The 27,096-nt window shown below is 43.7% G+C and overlaps 1 protein-coding gene across 2 annotated transcripts in view; it reads left to right on the top strand.

Moving 5' to 3' along the window:
• The window catches only part of MYO5B (myosin VB), a 160,364-nt gene that overhangs the window by 116,573 nt on the left and 16,695 nt on the right, over positions 1 to 27,096 (top strand). Inside the window, exons 23-32 of one of the 2 annotated variants that reach the window (XM_061353571.1) lie at positions 3,457 to 3,541; positions 5,671 to 5,819; positions 6,581 to 6,700; positions 7,825 to 7,962; positions 10,137 to 10,199; positions 14,486 to 14,725; positions 15,535 to 15,629; positions 22,561 to 22,638; positions 25,874 to 26,072; positions 26,722 to 26,815. In XM_061353571.1, coding sequence (XP_061209555.1) covers positions 3,457 to 3,541; positions 5,671 to 5,819; positions 6,581 to 6,700; positions 7,825 to 7,962; positions 10,137 to 10,199; positions 14,486 to 14,725; positions 15,535 to 15,629; positions 22,561 to 22,638; positions 25,874 to 26,072; positions 26,722 to 26,815 — 1,261 coding nt within the window. The remainder of the gene's footprint in view (positions 1 to 3,456; positions 3,542 to 5,670; positions 5,820 to 6,580; positions 6,701 to 7,824; positions 7,963 to 10,136; positions 10,200 to 14,485; positions 14,726 to 15,534; positions 15,630 to 22,560; positions 22,639 to 25,873; positions 26,073 to 26,721; positions 26,816 to 27,096) is intronic. The other variant, XM_061353572.1, reaches the window with a different exon arrangement.

Genomic DNA, 27,096 nt, shown 5'->3' with positions numbered 1-27,096 from the left:
GTGATGGGATGGATTCCTCCTGGAGGTGATACCTAAAGTCATTAGACACTTTAGAGTCTGCAATGAGGGCCTTAATGTCATTGACATCAGATTGACTGACTGTCCATCAGTTCTGTAGCCCCATCGTAAAAGGCCACCAAATTGGTCAGACTAGATTTCCCCTTAGTGAAGCCATGCTGGCTGTCACCAAGCACCTTGTTGTTTTTCATGTGCCTTAGCATGCCTTCCAGGAGAATCTGCTCCAAGATTTTGCCAGGCACAGAGGTGAGACTGACTGGTCTGTAATTCCCCGGGTCATCCATTTTCCCCTTCTTGAAAATGGGGGTTATATTTACCTTTTTCCAGTCATTGGGAACTTCACCTGACTGCCATGATTTTTCAAATATGATGGCCAGCGGCTTAGCAACTTCATTCGCCAGCTCCTTCAGGACCCGCGGATGGATTTCATCAGGACCCATGGACTTGTGCACATTCAGATTTTTAAGATGGTCTCGAACCAATTCCTCTCCTACAGTGGGCCCAAGGTCTTCATTCTCGAAGTCCCTGCATCTGCCTTCCAGGACTTGGGTGGTGCGGTCAGAACCTTTGCTTCTTATTCGGTTTCTTTTAAACACAAGACAAATTTTGGATTCCAGCTGATTTCTTTTTCTACTGGAAACAGGAATGTGATAAACAAGTCCAATCACTGAAGATCATATCCTAAAACTATGTATACCCAATCTTTGGTGGCCTTCTATGATGGGGCTACAGAACTGATGGACAGGGGTAGAGCAGTTGATGTCATCTACCTGGACTTGTGCAAAGTGTTTGACACTGTCCCACACGACATCCTTGTCTCTAAATTGGAGACACATCAATTTGATAGGTGGAACACTCAGTGGATAAAGAACTGGCTGGATGGCCGCATAACAAAGAGTTGTGGTCAATGGCTCAATGTCCGGCTGGAGACCTGTAACGAGTGGTGTCCCTCAGGGATCGGTGTTGGGACCGGTCTTGTTTAACATCTTCGTCGCTGATGTGGACAGTGGGATTGAGTGCGCCCTCAGCAAGTTTGCCGATGACACCAAGCTGTGTGGTTTGGTTGTTACGCTGGAGGGAAGGAATGCCATCCAGAGGGACCTTGACACACTTGTGAGGTGGGCGGATGCCAACCTCATGAAGTTTAACCATGCCAAGTGCAATATCTTACACCTGGGTCAGAGCAATCCCAGGCACAGCTACAGGTTGGGCAGAGAAGAGAATCAGAGCAGCTCTACAGAGAAGGACTTGGGGGTGCTGGTCAATGAGAAAATGAACACGAGCCAGCTTCAGTGTCCACTTGCAGCCCAGAAATCCAACCATATCCTGGGCTGCATTAAAAGGAACGTGACTAGCAGGTTGAAGGAGGTGATCCTGCCCCTCTACTGTGTTCTCATGAGACCTCACTTGGAGTATTGTGTGCAGTTCTGGTGTCCTCAACATAAAAAGGACATGGAACTGTTGGAGCAAGTCCAGAGGAGGCCACGAGGATAATCAGGGGCTGGAGCACATCCCGTATAAAGATAGGGTGAGAAAGTTGGGGCTGTTCAGCCTGGAGAAGAGAAGGCTGCGTGGAGACCTCATAGCAACCTTCCAGTATCTGAAGGGGTCCTAAAAGGGCGCTGGAGAGGGACTCTTCATTAGGGACTGTAATGACAGGACAAGGGGTAACGGGTTAAAACTTAAACAGGGGAAGTTTAGATTGGATATAAGGAAGAAGTTCTCTTTTGTGAAGGTGGTGAGGCACTGGAATGGGTTGCCCAGGAAGCTGTGAATGCTCCATCACTGGCAGTGTTCAAGGCCAGGTTGGACAGAGCCTTGGGTGGCATGGTTTAGTGTGAGGTGTCCCTGCCCATGGCAGGGGGGTTGGAACTTGATGATATTGAGGTCCTTTCCAACCCTAACTATTCTATGATTCTATGATCAAGGATTTGAGGATGGTAAAGATAAAAAGTCTGCTCTCTTGCAGTCCAGGGCAGTGAGCTTGCTACACGCTCTTTTCACTGTCCTAAGTATCTCGATCTCAACCATATCATGGTCTTCACAACCATGCCTGCCCTGAAGCATCACATTTCCATTGAGCCCTTCCCTGTTGGTGAGCATGTCAAGCATGGCATCTCTCCTCGTCAGCTCCTCTATTACTTGCAGAAGGAAGTTGTCTTCCACACAATCGAGGAACCTCCTGGATTGCTTGTGCTGGGCCGTACCTTCGCTCCAACAGATACCAGGGTGGTTGAAGTCTCCCATGAGAACAAGGGTCTGTGAGCATGAGGCTTTTCCTATCTGTCTATAGAGTCCTTTGATTTGAGCATGAAGTCTGTGCTAGGAATGCATGACAGCTGGGCTGCCTATAAATTTTTTCTAGTGGTGACAGCAAAATTATTATCCTTGGGCACAGAAAACTTTTATTATGGTGTGTACAGTACTGTTTATCTTTGGCATCTTGAGATTCTTCTGCTGTCTGTAGCTGTTTCCTAAGCCGTGGCTAGAGGATGCGATGGAGCAGGTAGAGGGAATGGTGCTGGGATGATATGTCAGTTTGTTTTCCTACCTGACAGCAGCAGAACCATCCTACTTAACTCTAGCAGCGTATTTCACTTGATAACCTGATGTTTTCATCTTGAATACATCAACATTCCTGAGGATGAACAGAATTACAGGATCGGTTGCTCTCAGCATCAGCACAGCCTTGTAGTTGCGACAAGTGGCTTTGCTTCCCTTCGTTTTTTATAAAAGTGATAGTAAAAAAACTCCCAAACACCAGTATTTTTCAGGATTTAGCTTCTGTTTTCATTATTTTTTTGTATTTATTGCTATATATGCTCCCATTCTATTACTAAAAGCCCTGGTACATGCCGTGCATCCCTTTACTTGAGGTTTTGTAGTAGCATGAAGCATTAAAGTGACTGTTACTTGAACTGGATACAGTACACGTGAAGTTAAAAAAGCCTGAATTATTTAGTTTTAGTGCCCAGATTCACTGTGTCCATCTTATGTAATTAAGTCCTACATTGCTTGAAACAATCAGCAGAATTTCAGCCCCCACAACACCAACCGGTTCTATGACTTGAAGATAATGATGAAGTCCATTGAGAAGTGGAAATAAAGGTCTGGTTTATTGACTTGATTACTTATAAGTGTTTCACTCCTGTAGATCCTGGTCACCAATTTCAGTATTTTGTAAGTTTCTGCTGAAAACATTAATTTAAGGGGAAAACACACTCAGGAAAAGAAAAGTTAGTCTCTGTTCTTGCAGTGCACTTCTTGTACACTTCAAGTCCTCATAAGCTTTGGCAGTTATCCTGTGTACAAGGAGATGGATCTTTTAAACAGCAAAGAAGGGCTGAACAAAGCTGCCTGGCTCCAGCCAGGTGAAATGTAATCCCTTTGCAGAGGCTCTGACCTGCAGTAAGTAAGATTCTTTGCCTTGTTTTGTAGCGCATATCTGACTTGGAAGAAGAAAATGCTTTCCTGAAGCGGGAAAAAGAGGACCTTGAAAGCAGCATCCTGTGTAAATCTGAAGGTAAGAAAAAACCCCTTATAGCATTGTAGTGCCTCTACTAAACGAGGAGCTTCATTGTTCTCCCCATAACTTGTTTTTTTCCTGTGTGCTTTTCTACTTTAAAAAGTGCTAATCTTCCCGCAGCCCTTTCCTGGTGTTTTTTGTCATTGTTTTGTTGTGCAGGTAGTTCAGTTTGTGCTGTCCTACTGGTGGGTGGTAAAACACAGGCTGGTTTAGCTGGTGAAATACAGAATAAAGTACCTTAAAAGGCTTTTTAGTTTGGTTATGTTGCAGTATTTACTGTGGGTGATGTGGGAGGCAGCGAGGCTGCTGGGGTGGAGGGCAGAGCATAACAGCATCCAAGATTGACGAAAAAAGGATCCATGGAACAGCACAGTTAACGAGATTGAGCTGTGACAAAGGATTTCTCTAATGTGACGGGAGTCTGTGAGTGTTTTTAAAGCAGAGACCTACATGGTGAGATGTACCTAGAGGAAAGCAGTCTGGGAAAATCCCAAGCCACAGAAGAAACTCCCATGCATGTATTGAGATTTTTTACTTTTTATCACAATTTTCAGCTTTGATTTTGTTGTAGAATTTACAAAGAGCATCATGCATCATTCTGTGGCTGTATCTATCATTGCTTCACAGTACTTATGAAGTATCTTCTGCTTTCAGCCTGATGCAAAATAAAGGAAAGAACGTGTTAAAAAGAAACTTGCTGCTAGTATTTCTTCACCTCTTAAAGGATGCTTTCAGAGCATCAAATCTTGTAGAAAGCAGGTGAAGGGAGTTTGTTGTTCACTCATCTTAAAAGGATACGTCAAGTATATCTGCCTGGTTTCTGAGAAAGAGGAACTCCAAAAATGAGTTCTTGGCAAATAAACAAATTTATTTAGATCTAAAATACTTTCAGCCCCCAGAGTCTTAGCATGGTAAACGGTTGATGATGACAAGAGAAAGTAATGCTGCTGTTGATGGCATGGTGGGAAGCAGGCATATAAGTCTTTAAGTGCAGAGAGTACAACTTCTTAAACATGACTGAATCCCATACTGAGCTGGTCTTTAACTGAGTGGGTTTATGGCTGGCCCATGGGAACTGAAGCTGGAATGGTTCCGTGTAATTAGATCTGATGGTTTGTAGGTACTGGAGGGTTTTCTTGAATGCAAATGGCAGAGGACTCTGCTCTCTGAGTAGAAGACTTCAAGCTGTTTGTCCTGGGTTCAGCAGTAGCAGTCATTTTTTTCTCCTTCTCAGTAGCTGGTGCAGCACTGTGATTTTGACTTTCGGCCTGGGAACAGCGCTGATAGCACCGATGTTTTTAGTTACTGCTCAAATGTTTGGTCTGACCAAGGACTTTCTGAGCCTCATGCTCTGCCAGGGAGGGGGGGAAGCAGGAGGAAGCAGTGACAGGACACCTGACCCAAACGAGCCGAAGAGGTATTGCATACCACAGCACGTCATGTCTAGGATGTAACTGAGAGTTACCTGGAAGGGCTAGGGCACTGCGGGGTAGGAAGGTATGAGTTGGGTGGGGCGGTGAGGTGTTGTATTCTCCTCCCTTGTTATTTCCTTTATCATTACTATTGGTGGTAGCAGTAGTGATTTGTGTTATACCTTAGTTACTGAACTGTTCTTGTCTCAACCCGTGGGAGTTGCATTCTCCTCCCCATCCCTCCGGGAGCAGGGGGAGGGCAAGGCGGGGGGAGGAGGGGAGTGAGAGAATGACTGCGTGATTTATGGCTGACTGGGTTTAAACCACGACACTGTTCCAAATATCAAGGAGACAGATACAGATATTGCAACCGTCTCTAAATATTAGAGTATTCCAGACTGGTTGAAGGGACCTTAAAGCTCATTCAGTTCCAAGCCCTGCCACAGGCAGGGACACGTTCCACTAGAGCAGCTTGCTCCAAGCCCCTGTGTCCAACCTGGCCTTGAACACTGCCAGGGATGGGGCAGCCACAGCTTCTCTGGGCACCCTATGCCAGTGCCTCAGCACCCTCACAGGGAAGAATCCTTGTATTCTAAATACTCTTGGCAGAGAGTATTTTGTTAATTAGTCGTTGTTACTGCGCATATTTCCAAGAAGTTCATTTCGGAGATGAAGATCACAATTAGTTTGTCTTTTTTTCTTCTTATTGTAAAGATGATTTTGCACAAAACACAGCTGAGGAAAGCATCCAGATGAAGAAAGAGCTGGAAGAAGAGAGATCTCGTTATCAGAACCTGGTAAAAGAGTATTCAAGGCTGGAGCAGAGATATGACAATTTGCGGGATGAAATTACTATTATAAAGGTAATAAAACTGAAATTATCCTTATTCTTTTATGTCCTGGTCCTGATATTGGTGGCTGGACAATGTGACTCACTAGAACTTACTACTAGAAATAACATTATTGTGCAGTTAGTGTTTGATATTTCTAAGACTGAACTTCTACACTGAAGCCAAACCATATGTGTGCCTTGAAGAAGGAGTCTAATCATTCACACTTCTCTCTTAAGTGGTGAGAGATCTCTGTGAATCTCAAAAGCTAGTTCATACTTCTTGTTTTGCTTTTTGTTTCAGTGATGTTCATGTGTAAGTGTTGGGTTAAAAACAAAAGTCCCAACAACATGGCTTCAGAATTTCAAAAGCTAACATTTTTTGATTCAGTTTTGCTGAACTGTTGAGAAAGTGTTGAAAATTAGGTAACAGTGCTGCTGGATTAGGTGGATGGTTGAGCATTCAAAGAAAGCCCTGGAGCATGCTGTGAACAGCATAATCTTGAGCTCAGATTTGCGTATTCACACTTACTGGGCAGTTGGTGTCATGAAGAACCTTTAATACAAGAAACATTTTTAAACTGAGCTTTGGTATCACTTAGTATTTTAAAGTAGTCCCTTGCGTTAATATGAATGTTATGGTAGGGCATAAGAATTGGAAAAATGGAATTTGCTATAAGGTGGCAGTCAAGCCTTTTAATATATAGACAAATATTTGCTCTAAGAAACAATGCTTCATGAAGAATCCATCCTTAAACCCTGAATGCTTTATGTATCTGCATTGCTCCTTGGCAGCAGGCACCTGGGCACAGAAGAAACCCATCCAACCAGAGCAGTTTGGAGTCCGAGTCCAATTACCCATCCATTTCACCCTCTGAGATAGGAGACACCGAAGATGTAATGCCGCAGGTGGAGGTACAGTAAATTGGGCAGGCTCAGGGGGAGGAGGAGAGCCTTGATTGACATGGATTTTGGAGCACATAGGAGGAATGCAGGTTGGACTGTAAGGTGTGATGGATGAAATTGATTTTGTGTTACAGAATTGCATCGTTAATTGTGTGAGAGGGATTGCAGGGTTGCAGTGCAATGGCAAATGCTTAATTGTTTGTAGCATCAGGCTTAAATGGGGCTCTAAAATTATAGTGTTGCCTTTTGGTAATACCAGCTTAAAGACTGATGAAAATTCATCAGTGTGGTCAGCATTGCTACATGGAATTATTCCTAGGACTGATGGCAATGGCTGTATAGTGATCACTCTCTGCAAGGATGCCAGAGCTCATTATCCCCTTGCTCTGAGTGTTTTCATTCCAATGCATCTTCATGGGTATTTGCTGGCCAGCACAGTTCCTTTAATCAGCAGTCTCTTAATGCAGAAAAAAGCAGCGTAAATTATTCTCTAGCTATTAAGAATCACATGGGAAAGGGAAGTGTGGGTTTTGCTTACATTTCCAGGAATAGGCTGCTTTTTAAACTCCACTTCCATGACAGAAGAGCATGTATGGATGATGAATGTTCCAAGAATCAGCCACCTCACTGGCAGGACCCTATTTTGTGTCTATATATACCAGGCCTGCAGAACCCTCCACTTCCCTTTGCTGCCTGCTGTGTTATGTTGCTGTAGTATTTCTGAGCTGGTCTGAGAGCATTTGGTGAAGTCAAAGTAATCAGTGTTGACCATGCTGTAATATAAAGTATTCCAGGTGAAGCCAACTGAAAAACAATTAATGAATACTTGGCTAGAAGGGACTCAGCAGGGTGTTTTTAATGTTCTTAGCTGTTGCCCTAATCAGCACACTGATCTATTGGGCTGCTAAACATTTGGTGATTTATTAAACAAGTTGATTGTTTATTGACATTAAAATAGGTGTTCAAAATGGAGGTTTGGTCTTTGAAAGTACACCCCTTTCTTGGGGTGCTCCTGTTGCTGTCTGTGGCTGGGGTCAGTGCTGGTGTACAGTCAGGGTGTATCTGGACTGTGTGCGGTTACAGAACTTGACTGAGGTCTCTTCTTTTTCTTCCACTCTCTTGTTGCTCTCCAGGAGGTTGGGGTGGAGGAAGCAGCCATGGACATGACCCTCTTCCTGAAGCTACAGAAGCGAGTGAGGGAGCTCGAGCAGGAGAGGAAGAAGCTGCAAACCCAGCTGGAGAAAAAGGAGGAAGAGAGCAAGAAACCCCAGGTAAGGGATAAGTTTTCATTGATAGTAGTATTTCATGTTGGTATCTGTTTTTCCTTGACTGCCTGAGGAAGCACAATGCAGGGTTTGGGGTTTGAGCATGACAATAATTCCACAGGCAGCCCTGGAACTTGGCATATGGTAAGTGATACTGAACAGGGAGTGGAGTGAGGACACGGTGCGTGACAAGGCTTGTAATCTCTGCAGGTGCTGGAACGTGAAGATGCCATGTACTGACAAACTAACTTGCAGCTGATAAACAAGGGTTGTAAAGTGAGAGAATTTTACACCAAAATATGTTTGATTAGAGCCTCCCAAGCTCCTTACTATTTAGTTAAAAAGTTGAAACTTGTATTACTGTGAATGAGCCTGAACAGATACAAGAGAAGCTTAAAGGGTCACGGGACCTGAAAAAATAACACTGCTTTATGTAGAATAAGGAGTGGAATTAGAGAAGACTTCATCATAACTACTGGGCTCAGTTGTCGGGCTTAACCTCTCCTCTCCTCCCCCATAGGGACACCTATTGGGTAAGAGCTATACTCTGCATTTAATGGTTGCTTTTTAGCTGGCTTAATGTTATTTTCACAATTGTATATTATATTGTCAGCATCAATCTTCAAACCTTAAGTGTCACAAAATTATATAGTAAAAATTCTCAGCTGAAATATATTTTGCATGAGTTTCCAGAGATTTAAAATTGGCTGAAAATTTAACTTAGAACTTTTAACTTAATGGATGAATCTGTTCCTATGTACCCTGAATAGGATGGTCAAATTGCCCTCAGATATGTGCAGGGCGTTGTGCAGGACTCTGACACGAAGGCAAAGGCCCTGGTACCCCACATCTCCAACAGCCCTTCCTTTCAGTCCATTTGAGTTATTCAAGCATTTCTTTGCAGTCCTGGCTTCCCTTCTACCCAGCAGTGTGGTGTGAGCTGATAAGCACTTCCTAGACATGTCAGTCAGTGTTCTGTCCTCAGTTTGGTGGTGTTATGATCTGTGTGGTTTGGTGTTTTTGGGGTGTTTCTTTTCCTCCAGTACATATGAGAATGTAACTGAAAAAAATGGTGTAGTAAATCAGAACTAGCAAGACAGATGTTAGAAGAATGGGTTCTCCTTTTGCAGGGCAGGGATATTCCTTTGATGTATAATCTTTCTTCCTTGTGGGGGGGGGGGGGGGGGAAGCCCAAACCCATTGACTGTTGGAAGGGACCTTAAAGCTCATCCAGTTCCACCCACCAGTGACACCTCCTACTAGATCAGATTGCTCCAAGCCCTGTCTAACCTGGTCTTCTTCCTAAGTATTCCTACAGTTTGGGTCATTTGCTTGGAAGCAGTTTAAAAACCAAATATTAATAAATATCAAGATTCCTAGCAGTCTAATGGTCACTTAAGAGGCAGGAGTCCCTCCAGGCTTGCAACTGGAGCCTGAAAACACAGCTTTCTAGTTTCAGTGAGCTGATGTTTGCCATAGGAGACTTTTAATGGCAGATCTCTTGTATAGATTTAACCCTGACATCTGTAACTGAGATTCTGTGGCTTGGTCAGACACCAGAGTATGGGTTATTATACATGTGATGAAACAGCAGTGCTGTGTGTGTGGTGTCTTAAAGCAGTAAAGATGCTCTTCCATGAAATGCTGAGCAAATGCCATGACTCTTTGGTTTCATATTTGTAATTTCTGGGGCTTCTGTTGTTTTGTTTGGGGATTATTTTGTTACCCGCTGGTGTGAGATCTATGGATCTTTTGACAAAAGCAATAAGAGACCGAATAAAGTCATCAGCAGATATTCTTACTGATCACCTCTGGCAGTTTGCAGGAAACATGAAACAGGAGACTGCCCCAGCACTTCTTAGTACAGAGGCAGATTAAAAACCTGTTCTCCAGCTGCTGTGTTGAAGATCATTCCCCTAATGACTGTCATTGTTTGGAAGCTGCAGTGAGCCACAGTTGTCAAGATGTTAATGAGAGATTAATCCATTTTCTCTTGAAGTGGCTCCTGCCTCACTACGTGTTGCTGGGACTCAGTGAAATGGCAATTATGACATTATTATGGTTGAGCTGGCCAGCAATTCTGCGGCAGCTGTTGATGGAGACTTGCCTAGCCATCCTGTGCTGTAAGCCAGTACCTCTGGCTGCTTTTAGATATAAACTTATCTCCTTAATCCATGCAGGTAACAGAAGTGAAGACTGAAGTGACTTCAGAGCATGAGGATTTTGCATACAACAGTCTGAAGGTGAGTGAGAAGCTCCTGCTCAGTGTTGCAACCTGTTGGATGGTTCCAACAGCCCTAACAAATTGTCTGAATGTGTTAATAACCCGGCTCTGGCTATTTGACATGTAGCTGGAAAACTGCAGCTCTCCATCAGCTCCTGGGCCTGGGGTGGGCTCACAGATGTTTCTTTACAGCAACATAGAATCATAGAATAGTTAGGGTTGGAAAGGACCTTAAGATCATCAAGTTCCAACCCCCCTGCCATGGGCAGGGACACCTCACACGAAACTATATCTGCTGGTCTGCTTGTTTCTGAGTCATCCATGGCAGTAACAAGCCCATTTATGGCAAAAGGTGCTTCTTCCACTGCACATATTCCCACTGGGACTTTCTTCGGTTTCCTTTGACTTGACAATGCAGTAGTTGTGAATTATCACAGCTGAAGACCAACATGTTTTGTGTTCCAGGCTCCAACTCCACTCCTTGTCCGATTTACATGCATTCCCAAGGTGCCAGTCATGTCAAAACCAAATAAATCTGCATTGATTACAGTAACAGCCTCCATCTCCCAGCAGAAGTGACCTCAAAGCTCATTCCATTCCCATCCCTGCCACTGGCAGGGACACCTTCCACTAGAGCAGCTTGCTCCAAGCCCCTGTGTCCAACCTGGCCTTGAACACTGCCAGGGATGGGGCAGCCACAGCTTCTCTGGGCACCCTGTGCCAGCGCCTCAGCACCCTCACAGGGAAGAGCTTCTGCCTAAGAGCTCATCAAAACCTAGTCTTCACAGTTATTGCCCTACTCTACAATTTATCTTGTCCCCAAGTGCTAAATCCTTACAGTTCTGCCTCAATCATTTTCTCCTTACAACATACAGAGTGACTGAAATCTGTTGGGCTCCTACTGTGGCTTGTGTGGCTTGTGTCCTCCTTCTCTAACTGTTCCCAAACGCTTCTGGTCTTGACTGTTTAGCAAATTCCTAAGTCTTCTTATCCTCAGAAAACTGAAATAAAACTCTGTCTATATTCTAGGATAGGCTCTACAAGGGATTTTTAAATTATTTTCTTTTTTTTGTATAGTTAATGATGAACAGCCAGTTTTCAGGTAAGTTAAGGGTATTCCTGAGTCTTGTTCAGTACTTTGTGACCTGAGTCTTCACTGGTTTCTGTTCACTTTTGGGTCCCATTCAAGATATTTTTGACAGGCACAGCCCCTTGAGTGGGACAACACAAGGTGTAGGTGTTAGTGGATGGCTTTGTAAGCTTGTTTTTTGCAACCAGCACATGGTTTGCTAGTTCATATAAGTTTCTTTTCGTAACACTGCAAAGAAATGTGGTCTAATACTGATACATTTACAGAAGGCATAAATTCTGCATCCATTGCAATGGATAAATACCGTTTCCAGTAGATGCTGTCCAGAATGTGCCCACCAGGTGTTTGGTTAGCCATTACGCAGGGCTGGAGGAATGTGAATGCCTCCCTGGGAGATATGTTCCTAAGTAACACCTATACCACAAAAAGTTCCGCAGGGGAAAATGTATTTTCTGGCTTGTTTTCTTTTTTCAGGCTGGGAAAGTAGGAGTGGGAATGAAAGCACCTTGCCCTGACTCTGTGGTCCTAGCAGGAGTGCAATGCATAGCTGAAGACCTTCTCACTCTTCACATAGCTGGGATGTTTGTTTCATCCCTTAGATTTGGAAGCTTATCATAAAATAAACTTCTAGAGGACTTTATTTTCTTTTCCCATTGAGTACCAGAAATAGAAGAGAGGGAAAATTTCTGCCGTGGCAGTACGAACCTCTGTTTTACATGGGCTCATACTTCATCCTGCGCTACTATAAAAGCTCCTCCCTAAAGAGTGAGGCTGTTCCCATCACTGTTAGTGCTTGGGTACCCCTTTCACACCTCCATAATGCTGTTACTTGTTCGGACAAGTACGAGTTCATGTTCTGGATGTTCTGACTGTCTAATTTATCAAATAAATAGGTGTACTGGACTGTGTTGAAGAAACAACACAAGTAAAAATCTCTCCCCATTCAAAGATTTTTATTCTATCTTCTATCCTGCCATCACTGATGCTGATGCAAAAAGGGTGTATGTGCAGGGGACAGTGGATGTCTTGCCCATGTCTATATATGTATATGTTTTATCATTGCTCCATGAAATCCAGTGAGAAAGGAGTAGGGAATGAATTTAAATGTAACCTCTGAATGGAGCCCAGGACATGAGCTCTTGGAGCAGGGTTGTTAATAACTGCTTTTTTTCCTGGTCTTCCTGGCTTTGCTTCTAACCAGAGCACAGCTTGATAATGACCAGTACCTGGAGTTAGCAGTGTGGCTGACCCATTTTGGAATTAAAAAAGAGAAAGAAGAAGGGAAAAAGGAGGAGGGGAAAGAAAAGGAAAAGCAGGGGGTTTACCCAACAAATAACAAAAATCACAGAAGCTATTTGTGTAGAAAAGCATGTAGTTGCTTTCATCTTACCTTTAACCTGTCTCTGGGCTTGATCAGAAAATAGTGGAAAGCAAGCTGATGCTTTAACCACATAGCAAGAAGAGTTAAACCCAGTGTGGTATCAATTTCCCACAGTGCACACGCTCTCCACTTTCTTGTTTTAAAACAGCTACAGAAAAGCCAGTGTCTCATACACTCCCTCTGCTGAGCTGTGATTAATGTGGCTGTGGAGGAATTTCTGGATCTAATGCATTTCTTGCTCTTTTTCTTTTCGTATGTTTTCTTTTTTTAACAACAGATGGTATAAAAGTACCAAAATATGCTCTGTTACTGATTATGTTGGTTCATCTAGGAGTATGCTGACTGTCCAGATGCCAGATCAGCTATTCTGTTCACACCTCTGCTGTGATAAGGCATGCTATTTATAATCTGTAAGGATTTATAATTGTAACACCCGTTTCCTATGGAAACGAGGTTTACACAGCTGTGTTAGCTACACGTTGTATAAATTGGTCCCATCCCCCTATCCCCAGCCATTTTTGGAGTCGTTAGCTCACCTCGGCCAAAGCCGATAATGAAGCAGGTATCCCATAGATAAAGAGGGGTTGTGTGAGAAAGGTGTGGAAAGGGTCAAAAGTCCTCAGGAGAGAGAAGCACTTGGATCTAAGTGGTGAAGGAGCTTGTGCTGTTGTAGACATAAGAAAATCCACATGGATGGAAGTCTGTCCCTAGGAAGCAGCTGACCCCAAATCAGTCCGACACCAGACTTTGTCTTAGATGTCTTAGGGTTTGCTGTGTGGTAGCTGGATATGGATTCCATTTGGTTTAGGTGTGGTCTAAGAGGTCTGGGTGCATGAGGGAGCAATCCTGGTTGCCACACTGCAGCATCTGGTGATGGAGGGTCTGGTGCAAAGAGAAGGTGGGTTATTGGGATTTGGGCTGTGAGCAGGACCCCAAGAGTCTGTCTCCCTCCCTATCTATGACTCATAGCAAGAATTCCCCATCAACAGGAGCAGAGCTGCTCTTGACCCAGCTGGGATGCTCCAGATGGGTTTTGGATGCTGGCTAAGAGCTGCCAGAGGTGATGTTATCACCTGCAAACAAAGCTTCATGGTGAGATACTGAAATTAAGTCTGTCTTAGCTGCTGGAGCTTCATTCTTCTTTCTTTTACTGCCATGCAAAAGCAAGTAAGTCCTTCAATTGTCTCTGCAAACACAGTGAAGCTCATTCATCGTTATTCAGGAGAAGCTGTTGGCGTCAAACTTGTACAGCATTGCCCCTGCCTGTCAAGTGCCAGCAACTGACAAGATGTCAGAGCGAGAAATCCTCCAACTGCAAACATTGCACTGGGACAGGGGAATTACAAAGTGTGTGAGAAAAGAAGCTGTAGTGGGAATTCATGCAGCCCTAGCTCAGCTAACGGGATGTCTGTCATGATGAAGGGTCATGTAAATCGACATCTTCCAGCTTACCTAATGAATATAAAAGATGAACTAAACATTATGGAGCTGGTCATGATTCCTAGATTGAGAAGGAAAAAGGAGCGGAGGAGAAACAAACATGTTTGCCTTCTCTAATGGCTTGCTTTTGTGTTTAAAACCAGTGTCAACAAATAAAGTCTCACCTGTGTCACCCTGTAGTGTTCTTATTAAATCGCAACAGGCTGCTGGTTACAGCAAAAAAATCTTTTCTGAACCACACATGGCTGGTCAGGCAGCAAAAACCAGATCCTGGCATGAACTGATCTTTCAGCCGTGATCACTGGTAATGGAGTTACCTCAGAGGAATCTCAGAAAAGGATGAGGCAGTGCAAGACAGTTTATCTAAACTGGTTAATGGCTTGGTGTTTTCCAGAGGCAAGAGCTGGAGTCGGAGAACAAGAAGCTGAAGAATGAGCTGAATGAGCTGAGGAAAGCTATCGCAGACAAAGCAACCCAGAGCAACTCGTCCAGCGATACTCAGGACAGTTATAACCTGCTACTGAACCAGCTGAAATTGGCCAATGAGGAGTTGGAAGTGAGGAAAGAAGAGGTGCTCATCCTGAGGACACAAATTATGAAGGCAGCCCAGCAAAAGGAGATGGGGAAAAACGTGGTAATGGATTTTCTTTTTCTTTTCCCATTCTGTTGCTGGAAATTCTCTTCCTGCCTGTGCAATGCAGTTTCTGTTTTGGTAGGCTCTGGGTGGCAGGATGGAGTTGGGAGATTGTAGCAGGTTCTGCAGGGATATAGGATGTTCTGCCTATGGATAAGATACAGTCCATGACATCAGGCAGCTCAGGATGATATGTCCCATGATGGTCTGTACTGTTCTAAGGTGCTTGACCCCATACCTGATGAGGTCTGGCCAGACCACCTAAAGAAAGAGTTTCTCCAACCCCGCACCAGGGTGTGATGGTCTAAAATGCTCCTAGTGACGTTTTGTGACAGCTGGCTTATTTTGCAAGGAAATGGGATGGGGGAAAAAGAGCTTCTGGAACAGATTCTGCTCACTGGATGTGGTGCAGCTGTAATGTTTCAGCTGTTTCTGCTGGTGTGTAGGAAAGAAGGGAGCCTGTCCCATCACAGTGATTTGACAGCTTTTTGTTTAGAGCCCTTTCCAATGGAAGAATAGATTTTTCTGAACACCCTCTGCTTCGGCTTTTTAATTCACTGCCTTACTATTCCTGGAGGCTTTGCTGTGTTTTGTATTTCAGTCCACACCACCTCTCTTATCTCCCTCCCAGGTTCACTGTATCATCCTTCCATCTCCTAATCTTTGCTACTGTCTGTTCGCATGCATATAAATTCATAGCAACTCCCTAGTCTGATGGAGGCCCCAGAGAAGTTTCAGTATTGGTATCTTTGAAATACAGGAAGATATGTGCAGGATGTCATGCTGCTGTATTTTGCTGTTGAGTTTAGGAGAGCATCACCGATGACACCAGATGGCCGAACAGTGACAAGCACATTGATCAGGAGGATGCGATTGAAGCCTGCCAGATGTGCAAGACAAACCAGTAAGTGTGGACCACTTTGCAGCAGCAGGAGGGACTGACAGAAGGAGCAAAGTATGAGAGGTGGGATCCAGACCAAAATTAACAACGTGTTTTAGAGAGTTACCAATTTTTTGATTGTATTCTGCACCGTGAGTCAAGGATGGGTCATAAAGGACCAGACACACACATATTGTAATGGGTGAGGAGCCCAGCTTGTTGAGGCAGTGTATCCCCAAAGGAAGGGAGATACTGGTCAGGCAGAAAAGACAACATCCCTGTTGCCAGGGATGGGGCAGCCACAGCTTCCCTGGGCACCCTGTGCCAGTGCCTCAGCACCCTCACAGGGAAGAGCTTCTGCCTAAGAGCTCAGCTCAGTCTCCCCTTGGGCAGGTTGAAGCCATTCCCCTTGGCCTATCCCTACAGGCCCTTGTCCCAAGCCCCTCTCCAGCTTTCCTGCAGCCCCTCTAGGCCCTGGAGCTGCTCTAAGGTCTCCCCTTCAGGAGCCTTCTCTTCTCCAGGCTGCCCCAGCCCAGCTCTCTCAGCCTGGCTCCAGAGCAGAGCTGCTCCAGCCCTTGCAGCATCTCCATGGCCTCCTCTGGCCTCGCTCCAACAGCTCCACGTCCCTCTTGTGCTGCTGCCCCAGAGCTAGATCAGGGCTGCAGGGGGGGTCTCCCCAGAGTGCAGCAGAGGAGGAGAATCCCCTCCCTCAACCAGCTGCTTGCGCTCTGGGGATGCAGCCCTTCAAGTAAGTCCTCCTACTAGGCTGGGAAGACACCACACTTCTCTCTTGTTTTCCAGAGGCAAATGATGATCTTTAAATCTGTAAATAATGTTAAAGATGATCTTTAAGGTCCCTTCCAACCCCAACCCTTCTGTAATTCTATGAAAAGCCTGCAGTGGTGAACTGAGATAATGGACATATGCTGTGCTCTCTGGCAACACCCACATCATTGATTTTCTTGCATCTAAACTGAGAGTTGGGAACTTCTGTTTGATTACAGGTTTTACCATAGCAAGGGTTACTATTGTGAACATGGGTCAGTCCTTATAGTATTGCAAAGCATTCAGTGAATCCTTGCAGCTATTCATGACACCAAACCAAATAGTACTGTCTTGCAAGAAGGCAAAATTACATGGATTGAAAAGCAAGATAATATATAAAGTAAATCTATTTTACTGCAAGGGAATTGAGTGTTCACCATCTTTTCTCTTGGCAAATGCAGATGTTTGAGGCTTTTTTTCCTAAATAATTTGCATTCAGCGAGGTAGTCAGAAGACCAAACTGTTGCAAATGAGTGGCTTTTAATAACACAATGCACTGTGCCATCTTGTAAACTGGTTGCTGAAGGTTGTTAGCATTCCAGGGTAGGAAAACCTGGACTTACTTAGGGTTTTATTCATACCTGTATGTGTATGAGTAAAAGCACACCATCTCTGAAAGTGATGTGAATTGTGAAGAGTTGCTTAATGCTTTCAGGACTGGATGGCTAAAAAGGTGCAGTGGGAAATCCATGTGCCTTGCTTGATGTGCCAAAATTCAATGTGTATACAGCTGTATGTACATTGTAGGGACAGGCCAAGGGGAATGGCTTGAACCTGCCCGAGGGGAGACTGAGATGAGCTCTTAGGCAGAAGCTCTTCCCTGTGAGGGTGCTGAGGCGCTGGCACAGGGTGCCCAGAGAAGCTGTGCCTGCCCCATCCCTGGCAGTGTTCAAGGCCAGGTTGGACACAGGGGCTTGGAGCAAGCTGCTCCAGTGGAAGGTGTCCCTGCTCGTGGCAGGGGTTGGGACTGGATGAACTTTTAAGGTCCCTTCCAACTAAACCATTCCATGAGTCTATGATTCTATATAGCTGTGCAGTCAATTTTGGCATAGTGTCTGTGCTGTATGTCCCTCAAAGTTTCTGTCATAGTATGGGCTGGATTCTCTGAATATGCACCTATTTTGCTTCTTGTGAAAGCCATGGAATAACCTGTGGAAATCTAGTGTGTGAGTACAGAGATGGGCTTGCTGGAAGGGCTGGGTTCCACACACACTGTGTTGAAACATATGTGAGAAACCTGATGGCTTGAGTGAGGCTCTGCCCACACTAGTTCTGCCACCTTTCTCTTTGGGCTGGAGGGCTGAAGGAGTTGGGATTGTTGGGGGTCTAGGACTCTTGTGACAAGGGTTTCTCACCTGGACATCATATCTGGCTGGGTCAGGACCAGGGTTTGAGTTTTTTTCCAGTTTGTTGCCATTGCATATTTGTTTTCCTGAAGTAAACTTCCTGATGAAATTTCTGCACTTCGTGCAGCAAAAGTGATGAGATTGATTTAAACATCATCATTTTGTCAGTAAATCAATGGGGCTTGGTGTGCTTCTACTGCGAGATATGTTCTTTGGTCACTTTTCCTTCGAACTTTATCCTGGAGGTGTAGGCACTGGTATGGGATGTGAAATCCCATTATCAGCCACAGGCCTCATTACTCCCTAAACTGAATTTTCCAGTATGACATGTGTAGGGATGGTTAGTCTGTGCCCAGGCTTTGGTGACGGAGTTTGAGTCAAAGTGAGAGTTGCTGCTTTTGTAGAGCATGTGCCTGACCAGTTGATATCATTGTTCCCCAGCATTCATCGATATTTGGCCATTCTGGAGTATGTGTTGTGTGCTTTCACTCAGCCTGCCAAGAGACTTCAGTCCTTGAAACTAGACGGTTGTTAAGGTCCCTTCCAACACAAACCATTATATAGTTCTATGATTCTTTGGCTGCTCTGGTTTCCAGACTTAACAACTTCTGCAGGGAGGATTGAATCAAGCATGTAAATCATCATAAATGCTGCAATGATCTAGATCTCCACAGGAATATAAATCTCTTTCCTTGCAATGGGACAGGTGAGCTGCAATTTAAGAAGTTTGTATGATCAGGCCTTGGTGTTTTTTTGGTCTCTTAAGATCTGGTAAGGGAAACCTGCTACCTCCAGGCTCAGTTTCTTATTGTTTCTCTTGTTTACCTCTCATATGCAGGTTGGCTGGAGCTAGGCTCATATAATTCAGTAGCAGCAGCTCTATGTATATCACCCTGATTTCTGCACTGATTTATCCAGTGGCTGATTAATCACCACCAGCTTCTCAGTTATATGGTTCCCTGTGCATTTGTTTGTATATCGAGCTGATTTTTAAACTGTAGGCTGGTGTTGATGGCAATAAAATAGATGAAAACAAAAGCTCAGAGAGCATAGATTATTGTATTCATGGATATAAATTATATCTCTTCCACCCAGCACTCATTCACATTCATACTCTAGAGTCAAGTGTGGCAGCATGAGAAATAAAACCGTTTTCCCTTTCTAATCTTGATCCATATATCGAGATTTTGATGGACAGCTTAATGGACAGCTTTCCTGGTGGGACTGCAATTCTCAAGTGGGACTAATAGGCAAGAGCCACTTTTTCTCCCACCTGCAAGAAGCATTTATATTTCTCTTTACCCTGGTCCCTCTCAATCTGAGGGCAGTTTTTAACTGCGGTGGATGCTGTTCCACCAGTCCAGTCTTACTGATGTGGTAAAGCCATGGTCCACCTAACTTGCCATGGTCACTCCTAACTTGAAGTCATGCCTTAGCTATTTAGGCTGTGGAAGGAGCATGGCTTTACCTTAGTGGGAGATAGGCCTTTTATTCACTCTATGTCTATATAATCCAGGAGTTGTAAATACAGCAGGAGGAAAACAGGAAAAACTGCCAGGTGCTGCTAACCCTGCCCATGCAGCAGTTCTTTCTCCACCTGCTCTCAGGGGAAAGCCCTTTAATGCCAGATCAAGGGGAAGTTTCAGTTAAAAAACAGCCCCTTAATAAATGCAGTGAGCTCAGCTTTTTTTCTTCTTCTTATTATTTTTTTATTTTATTTTTATATTCCCCCCTTTTTTTTTCCTGACTTTCAGCTGCAAAAGGGTAAAGCATCAAGTTAGTTGCCAGCTAATTTTCTGCTTCAATAACAAATGTAAAGCTAAGTAGTTTGTTTTGTTTCCTGTTTCAGTTCTTGGGATCTTTCTTTCAAGCCTGTTTTGATCTTGGTGGAAAGTTAGAGCCAACAAAAGACCAGGTGATGATGTTACAGATAACCTGTCAGCTCAAAGCAGATCAGGCTTAGTCTTTGAAATTAACTTCTGTGATAACTTCCAAGTGATTTCTGTAGAGTACATGGCTCTTTATTTTCTTCTGGGTAACTCCCACCTGCAGCTGCAGTACTAAGTCAAGAACTTCATGTGGAGGATGCTCTTGCAGCTGGAAGAGGCCATCCCATGGGAAAGGGTTCATATCTCTGCTTACCACTCTCCAACATGTCACTTTTTATCACCGTTTCTCATTCTGTCCTGTATCTAATCTGCGATGTGCACTAGTTTTCCACTTAATTAAAAAAAAACAACCCAAACCACATCTGTGTTTGAAAATCAAATATGCTTTCTTCTTTGTTGAGAGATGATAATGATCTGAAGACGATAAAAATAACATCTCTGGGGTTGGGTGTATGTGCACCTCCTTTAAGTCACTTGCACAAGGCTATGTGGAGGAGGAGAGGGAGGTGATGGGCAGGAATTTGTCTCCTTTCATGTCTCCTGTCATGAAGGCAGTTTGCAAACTGCAAGGTCACCAGCTGCACTCTCAGGCCCAACCTCCAAGACAGGGAGATAAAGGAGAAATGAGTATTTGTAAACCATGTCATTTCAGCTCCTTTCAGCCTTATTTCTGAGAAGGATGGATTTACCCAGCATTTTACAAAATTGTTTTAGCATATACCAATTAGCTTGAATTAGCTCGAAAGGACTCCCGTTGACTTTTAATGTATTGGTCAGCATGACCTTCTGGGTAAGGGGATCTCAGTGATTTCTGAATCCATGCTGGCTGATGGACATGGACTGAATGCTGATTTCTCAGGGCAGTTTTATCTTAGTATAATGGCACACTGTTGAGCTGCTTTCCTCATTTACCACAACACGGATGATTAAAAGAAGCAGGAGAGCTGTTTTCCTCCTGTTCCAAGAAAATGCATCTCTTAAAACACTGCTCATTTTGTGAGATTTCCCGTATTACTGACATAAATAAATAGTGAGGATTCCTCCTGGGCTTTTTCTTGGGTTTCAGTGCCAAAGCACATGTTCTGCTAAGACTATATGAACCCCCCAAAAATGCCTTACTAACAAATAAGTCCAAATCAGACCAATAAACCTCCCTGTATCAGTCAGCCAATGGACTCTTTTGGAAACTTGCTACATATGAGGTGAAAAGAAGACTTCAATTTAAATTCATGATGCATTTTCCAAATGTTAATGCCTGAAATATTTGCTAGATTTGAGAAATGGCATGCTCATACACTAGAGTAGATGAACAAGCTGTCTGCAGTGGTGAGACATCTCCTGAGTCCTTTCATGGTGGTGCTCCAGCACCGTATTTCTCACTGCTTTCCTTGTGTGAAAATTTGCTGTGGGAAGTTTTGTGTTGTTCTTTTCCGCTTAAATATGCAGAGCTTTGTTTGCTGGGGAATGGCATCTGCTACACCTCTTCAAAACAGCAGATGCATGTTGACTTAGTTATTTTACTCTTTGTCTGAAAGTTTAATGATATATTAAGTGATTTTTTGTTGCTGTTGTTGTCATTTATTTTCTTTATTATTTCCAGAAAGAAAAACTTTTTCTGAACTGACATCAAAGCCAAGTAAAATCTGGCTGTAGCAAGTGTTCCTGGTCAGGTTGACCAGCTTATGTCACTCTTTGTCATGTGTTCAACACCTCATTAAAAAAGACGAGTTTCCTGCCTTTTAGAACTTAAAAAAAACAACCCCACAACAAAAATCAACAAAAACTCGGCTGTTAAAAGGAATCTTTTAGTATTTAAGTGACAAGAGACATGAGGCATATTTCTGCCTGGATGGGTATAGGAGAGATTTGATATAAAGATCCTTCTAAGATAAAAGGAAACAAACGCTCAAGGGCTATTTGGACCAAAGTCTGCTCTGAGGAAGGGGTGATGGTTTTGACTTGATGATTGATCCTGCTGAAGTAGAAGGAAGAAAATTTATTTAGTAAAAGACCAGTGCAAGTATTATTTAGACCAGTGCAAGCTGCTGCAGAAGGAAGGAAATGGAGAAACTCATCTTTAAAATGTCTTATTAGTGAGATGTGCCAGAGGATAGAAGGTCTGGAAGAGAAGTAAGCTGTTCCAAGCGATCAGTAAGCAATAAAATATGGGGTTGCGTTGTGTTTGCACTCTAGGTTGGAAGCACTTGCAGGCTGTTCCAGCTTTAATTTTGGGACAGGGAGAAGCAAGGGAGCTGCTAAGAATCATTCTGTGCCTTTCATTTTACCCTGTCTGTGCTTGGGCAGCAATTCCTTATCCCTTGTGCTGACTTCTGCTCTCTCATTTATCCCTCACAGTCCTTGTTTCCTCCTCCCTGGTTTTAAAGCATAAGGTTTTCCCGAGGATTTGAGCTAGCTGGTGTGTGTGGCCTTCCGAGATTTTCTTTGCAGTCATATGGAAACAGTTTAGCCACATAGAAAGAAAACTCAGGCTCTGACATCCAGGAGTTGGGCTTCTTGGTAAAAGCAGTAACATCTCGGGAATGATGATAACCTGCTAGGAGGCTGGACTGGGTGATCTGTGATGATCCCTTCCAACCCAAATGATGTTGGGTTCCCATATTAACTGCAGCGGGTTGGGCAGGAAGGGAATGCACAAGGACATGTTTTATAGCTGAGGAGGAAGGAAAAGCTCCACTAGCCAGGGGTATCATACGGAGCACAGCCAGGGCATGGTTCTCCTCCAGCAGGATGGAAAAGGAAATACACCATAATGAAAGTGTGGTTTAAAAACAAAATGAAATTAATGAGGGTTCTGCACCTTTTACCCTTCTATTGCAATTGACCTTTTGTCTTTCTTTGTCCTTCTTCTTTCCTTTCTCTGTCTGTTATTTCTAGCATTACTGAGGACTGGGGGTATCTCAATGAAGATGGAGAGCTCGGCTTGGCTTATCAAGGTTTAAAGCAAGTTGCCAGGTCAAACACTTTCTCTTTTTTTTTTTCCCCTTCTGCTTCTCCCCTCTCCCCCTTTCATTTGCCTTTTCGTTTCTTTTCCTTCCTCTGCTGTTGTCCTGTTGTCCTCAATAGGAAACTGATGTCCTCTTTGGGAGCAGCCAGAGGTAGGAATCTGGAGGAAATGAGACCCTCCACTTATTTTCAGGGGAGGAGTTGTGTTTCTAATTGGGCATTGCTGCTGGTAGCTGTTGCCATTAATGCCTGATCTGTGGTTCAGTGAGAATTATATTACATTAATGAGAAATAGTGAGATAAAGGTGTTGGGAAGCTCTAATCTCCACAATGCCAAAGAAAACCCAGCCCCATTTTTTATGGGATTTGTTTGGGTTTTTTTGCAAATTGCACTAAGACATGACACCTCCTGAAAATGCTTTCTCCCCATTCTGGACATGTCAGAAGTAGAGTCCCTGTGCTTGTATTGCGATGCTGTCTGCTTTGCATGATTGTGTGCTCCCATCCGTGCATTGCCTGTAGGTATAAGGAGGAAGGTGGACACACAGTGCCATCCCTCCCATGTCTGGATCTGGTGGGCAAATATCCAGCGGGATACACAGGAGCAGTACCTGCAAATTCCATATCTCCTGGGGATGCTGGTTGCTCTGTAATGATCTCTCATCTCCAAGTTAATGAAGGTTTAGAAATACAGCTAGGCAGAAGGACTCCTGGATTCTTCTCCTGGCTCAACCTGGTGCTTGGAATAGCTGATAATCAAATGTTAATTAATCTGTGCTCTTCTACAGAGTGATTATGAGGCTCAAATATATATATATAAAAGGTGAAATGAGCTGATTAAGGACATTATAGAGAGGGAAACAAACCTTCTGTGTAAAGTAGTCTAAAGTGGTCTGATACATAGGTATCAGAGTAAAACCAAACAGTAACAGGAACAATAAGAGGGATGATTCATCTGTTTTCCAAAGCAATACAGGAAATTCACAGAAGGGGGATGTTTTTTCTGCAGGCGGCTCACTGTTAATCTGAACCTATGTGAAGAAATAAAATGGAAATTAAGTACTTAATATTAATTACATGGTGGGCCTGTATTTTCCAAGCCTATTAAGAATATAACTCCTGACATGATTACGAGACTCCATGCATTACTGACAAGGTTTTTACAGCAGGAAAACATGATTTTCTGTCTTTTGCTGGATATGCTGGTTTTGGCTGGGATAGAGAAAATGGGAGTAGAGATTGGGTTATTTAGATCTTCCAATAACAATAACAAACCTCATGCCCTCGGAGCATGATTAATACTTCTTATGCAGAGATCTTTCATAGAAAGTATATGTTCTTTTATACAGGCTTTAAAACACAAACCAAAACAGTAAAAATAGTCCATGCTTGATTGTTCCTGCAGAGGAACTGCTCACAGGCATGAATTTCTATGAGTTTCCTAATTTCTCCATGAGTTTACCAGAGTTGTATCTTTTTCGCACTGGCACAGCTCCACGTCTGTGTGTGTCTTGAGTGAATGTGAAGCTGTCAACACCAGAGTTTTCCTCATCATTTTGGGATTTCCATTTGAATCTGTGTCACAAAGACACAAAGCCCATGAGCCTGGGGTGTAGTGTCTGTAGCTCTGCCCAGAAGAGCACATCCATGAACTACAGGAAGGACGTGGACTTAGTTATCCCCCTCTGTCATTCTTCCTCATTGCCACCATTGCCCTGTGTAATGTGATTAATTAGTCCCTGTGTTTGGGACTAATATTTTGAATTTGCTGGCCCTTCATTTGAGTCCTCATAGCTTCTGGAGTCACTTTCTTTGGTCTTCTTGAAAGAGCTAGGGAACTAACAGGGAAATTTCTATTTAGCAGAGGGTAGGGAATAACCTTTATGATGTCACTTGGTGGGTTTATCAACATTCCCATCAGGTGGGTACAGGAGGGGAGTTAACATCCAAGTAACGAAACATTCTTCCCTTGGATTAACAGTTTTAAGAAATAGCTGGTTAATGCATTCACTAAATAGCATACTTTAGTTCACTGTTTTCCTGCCCAGGTTTGTCCTTGTGCACAGGCTCAGGGCAGGGCTAGAAGGAGACCTGGAGTATGGGAAGAGGGAGTAGGAAAGTTTGGCAGGGCAAATTATTAGAGAAAAAGTCTGGTACCCACCTAAAAGTGGGAGAAGGACTGGTTTTTGTGACTTCCGTCAGGTGTGTGTCATGGAGGTAGAATTTGTTATGGAGTAGAAGTCTTTTTTTCTCCCTGCTGAAGGGTCCAGGTGAAGTCAGTAGCAATGTTGAAAGCAGGGACTGATGAAGATGACAGAAAATCAACAGAGAAGCTGTGGCTGCCCCATCCCTGGCAGTGTTCAAGGCCAGGTTGGACACAGGGGTTTGGAGCAAGCTGCTCTAGTGGAAGGTGTCCCTGCCCACGGCAAGGGGTTGGAACTGGATGAGCTTTTAGATCCTTTCCAACCCAAACCAGTCTGGGATTCTCTACTATTTAGAGACTAATACAGGAGTAAAGAACCAAAGTTTGAAAGGAAGTGAGCACAAAAACAAATGCCCTTCAAGCTGAGCTTTTGCAAAATTATCACAGGCGTTGATCTGCATGGATTTCTTGCCATGCATTTGCTTTTTGCTAATGGAAAGGGTAAAGGAACTCAAGTTTGTGATACTGTAACAGATAAAAGAGAACTCTTGAAATTGTTGGGGGATTTTTACTTCCTTTTATAAAAAAAAAAAAGAAAGCCAGACTTTTGATCTCATTACTCTTAATTTCACAAGTATTTGATCTGCAGTATAGCAATGACAGACAATTGTCAGACTAATGTACCAGTGATAGCCACAGCACCCCTTTAGAATCATAGAGTCATAGAATAGTTAGGGTTGGAAAGGACCTTAAGATCATCCAGTTCCAACCCTCGTGCCATGGGCAGGGACACCTCACACTAAACCATGTCACCCAAGGCTCTGTTCAACCTGGCCTTGAACACCACCAGGGATGGAGCATTCACAACTTCCCTGGGCAACCCATTCCAGTGGCTCACCACCCTAACAGTAAAGAATTTCATCCTTATATCCAGTCTTGTGTCAGTTTTATTAGAATTTGACTGGGAATACCTCCCAGGTTGGCCAATTATTAGAATTTGACTGGGAACATCTCCCAAGTTGGCCAACTTTGAAGGATGTAAATGGTGGTTACAACCACAATGCTGAAAACACAGGGTGATAGGTGTGGTCCTTTTCTTAGGTTGCTGGAAGCACAGCTACAGAATCAGAAAAGAGAGTATGAAGAGGAGTTGGAAGCTCTGAAGAACCAGATGGACACAATGAAAGAAGAGATGGAGAAGCAGCAGGATTCTTTCCTGGAGACCCTGCAGCTCTCTGCAGAGGTTCAGGTGGAGTTTGGACTTCAGCAAGAAATTACACGTCTCACCAATGAGAATCTGGTAAGAGGCTGTACTGAAAACACAGCCTAAGAAAGAAGATAAAAAGCTATGCTGAGAGAAAGGAGATAGGAACCATGAATGGGAAGAAACGCACTGGGGTCACTTTCACACCTCCTGAACTCTGCAGAACTTCAGCATCTCCCACTGGAGCATTGGGGAGTGTTGGTACTTAGCCTTGGACTATTGTTCAATGGCTGTATGACTTTTGTAACTTCCTAGGTGCTTTATTTTTTATTTTTCATCTTCTTTAAGCCTGTCCACTTTGTAGCACTGCCTAACAAATGAGATCACTGTAACGTGTAGTTATGCACACAGATAACACAATCCTTTCTTCTTACTTGCATTTATGGGGAGTGTGGAGAGGCAGTTGTTACTCCAAAAACTTGGCCTTGGCTGGTCATAAATCTTCCCTTTCTCACCTCCTGTATCTGGAGCGAACACTGGTCTCTTCTGAGTTCAGGTGAGGGCTTCTTGCCTTTCTAAACAACTCTAGTATGCAAGTAGTGTTGGAACTGTTTACATGATTAAAAGTGAGGAGTACAATGCTCTGGGTGGCATGTTGCGAGTATTGCCTGCCGCAAACTCCCCATTAGAGTTGCTCTTGGGCTTAATGTTTTATTTTAAACCCAATGCATCTTCTGTTTTTCAGGATCTTAAAGAATTGCTAGAGAAGTTGGAAAAGAATGAAAAAAAGCTGAAGAAGGAGCTAAAGATTTATATGAAGAAGGTCCAAGATTTTCAAGGTGACTTGGCTGTTGGCAGACATTGGGGTGGAGGAGCAGCACTTTGGTTTTGCTTCTTTGGTTGGCCTTGGAGAGCTGCAGGTTTTGTAAGATTTTGCTCATTCTGGCACTGAACTAGGAGCAAGCACTGAGCTGATTGCTGGCATGACAGCAGGGAACCGGATGTCCAAATGGTGCTCCTGGGTCATGCTTAGGCTGCCTTTGAGCAAGTACAGCTGCACTGCTGTAGCTTTAGCTTGTTAACATTGTTGAACGTGGTAAACTTGGAATTGGGCCCAGGA

This window comes from Neopsephotus bourkii, unplaced genomic scaffold (genome assembly GCF_033783945.1).
Source record: "Neopsephotus bourkii isolate Nb327-2 ecotype Australia unplaced genomic scaffold, CSIRO-AGI_Nbou_v1 NB_682, whole genome shotgun sequence".
Taxonomy (NCBI): Eukaryota; Metazoa; Chordata; class Aves; order Psittaciformes; family Psittacidae; genus Neopsephotus; species Neopsephotus bourkii.
Note: the sequence above shows the minus strand (reverse complement) of the source record. Positions and strands in the feature narration are given on the sequence as shown.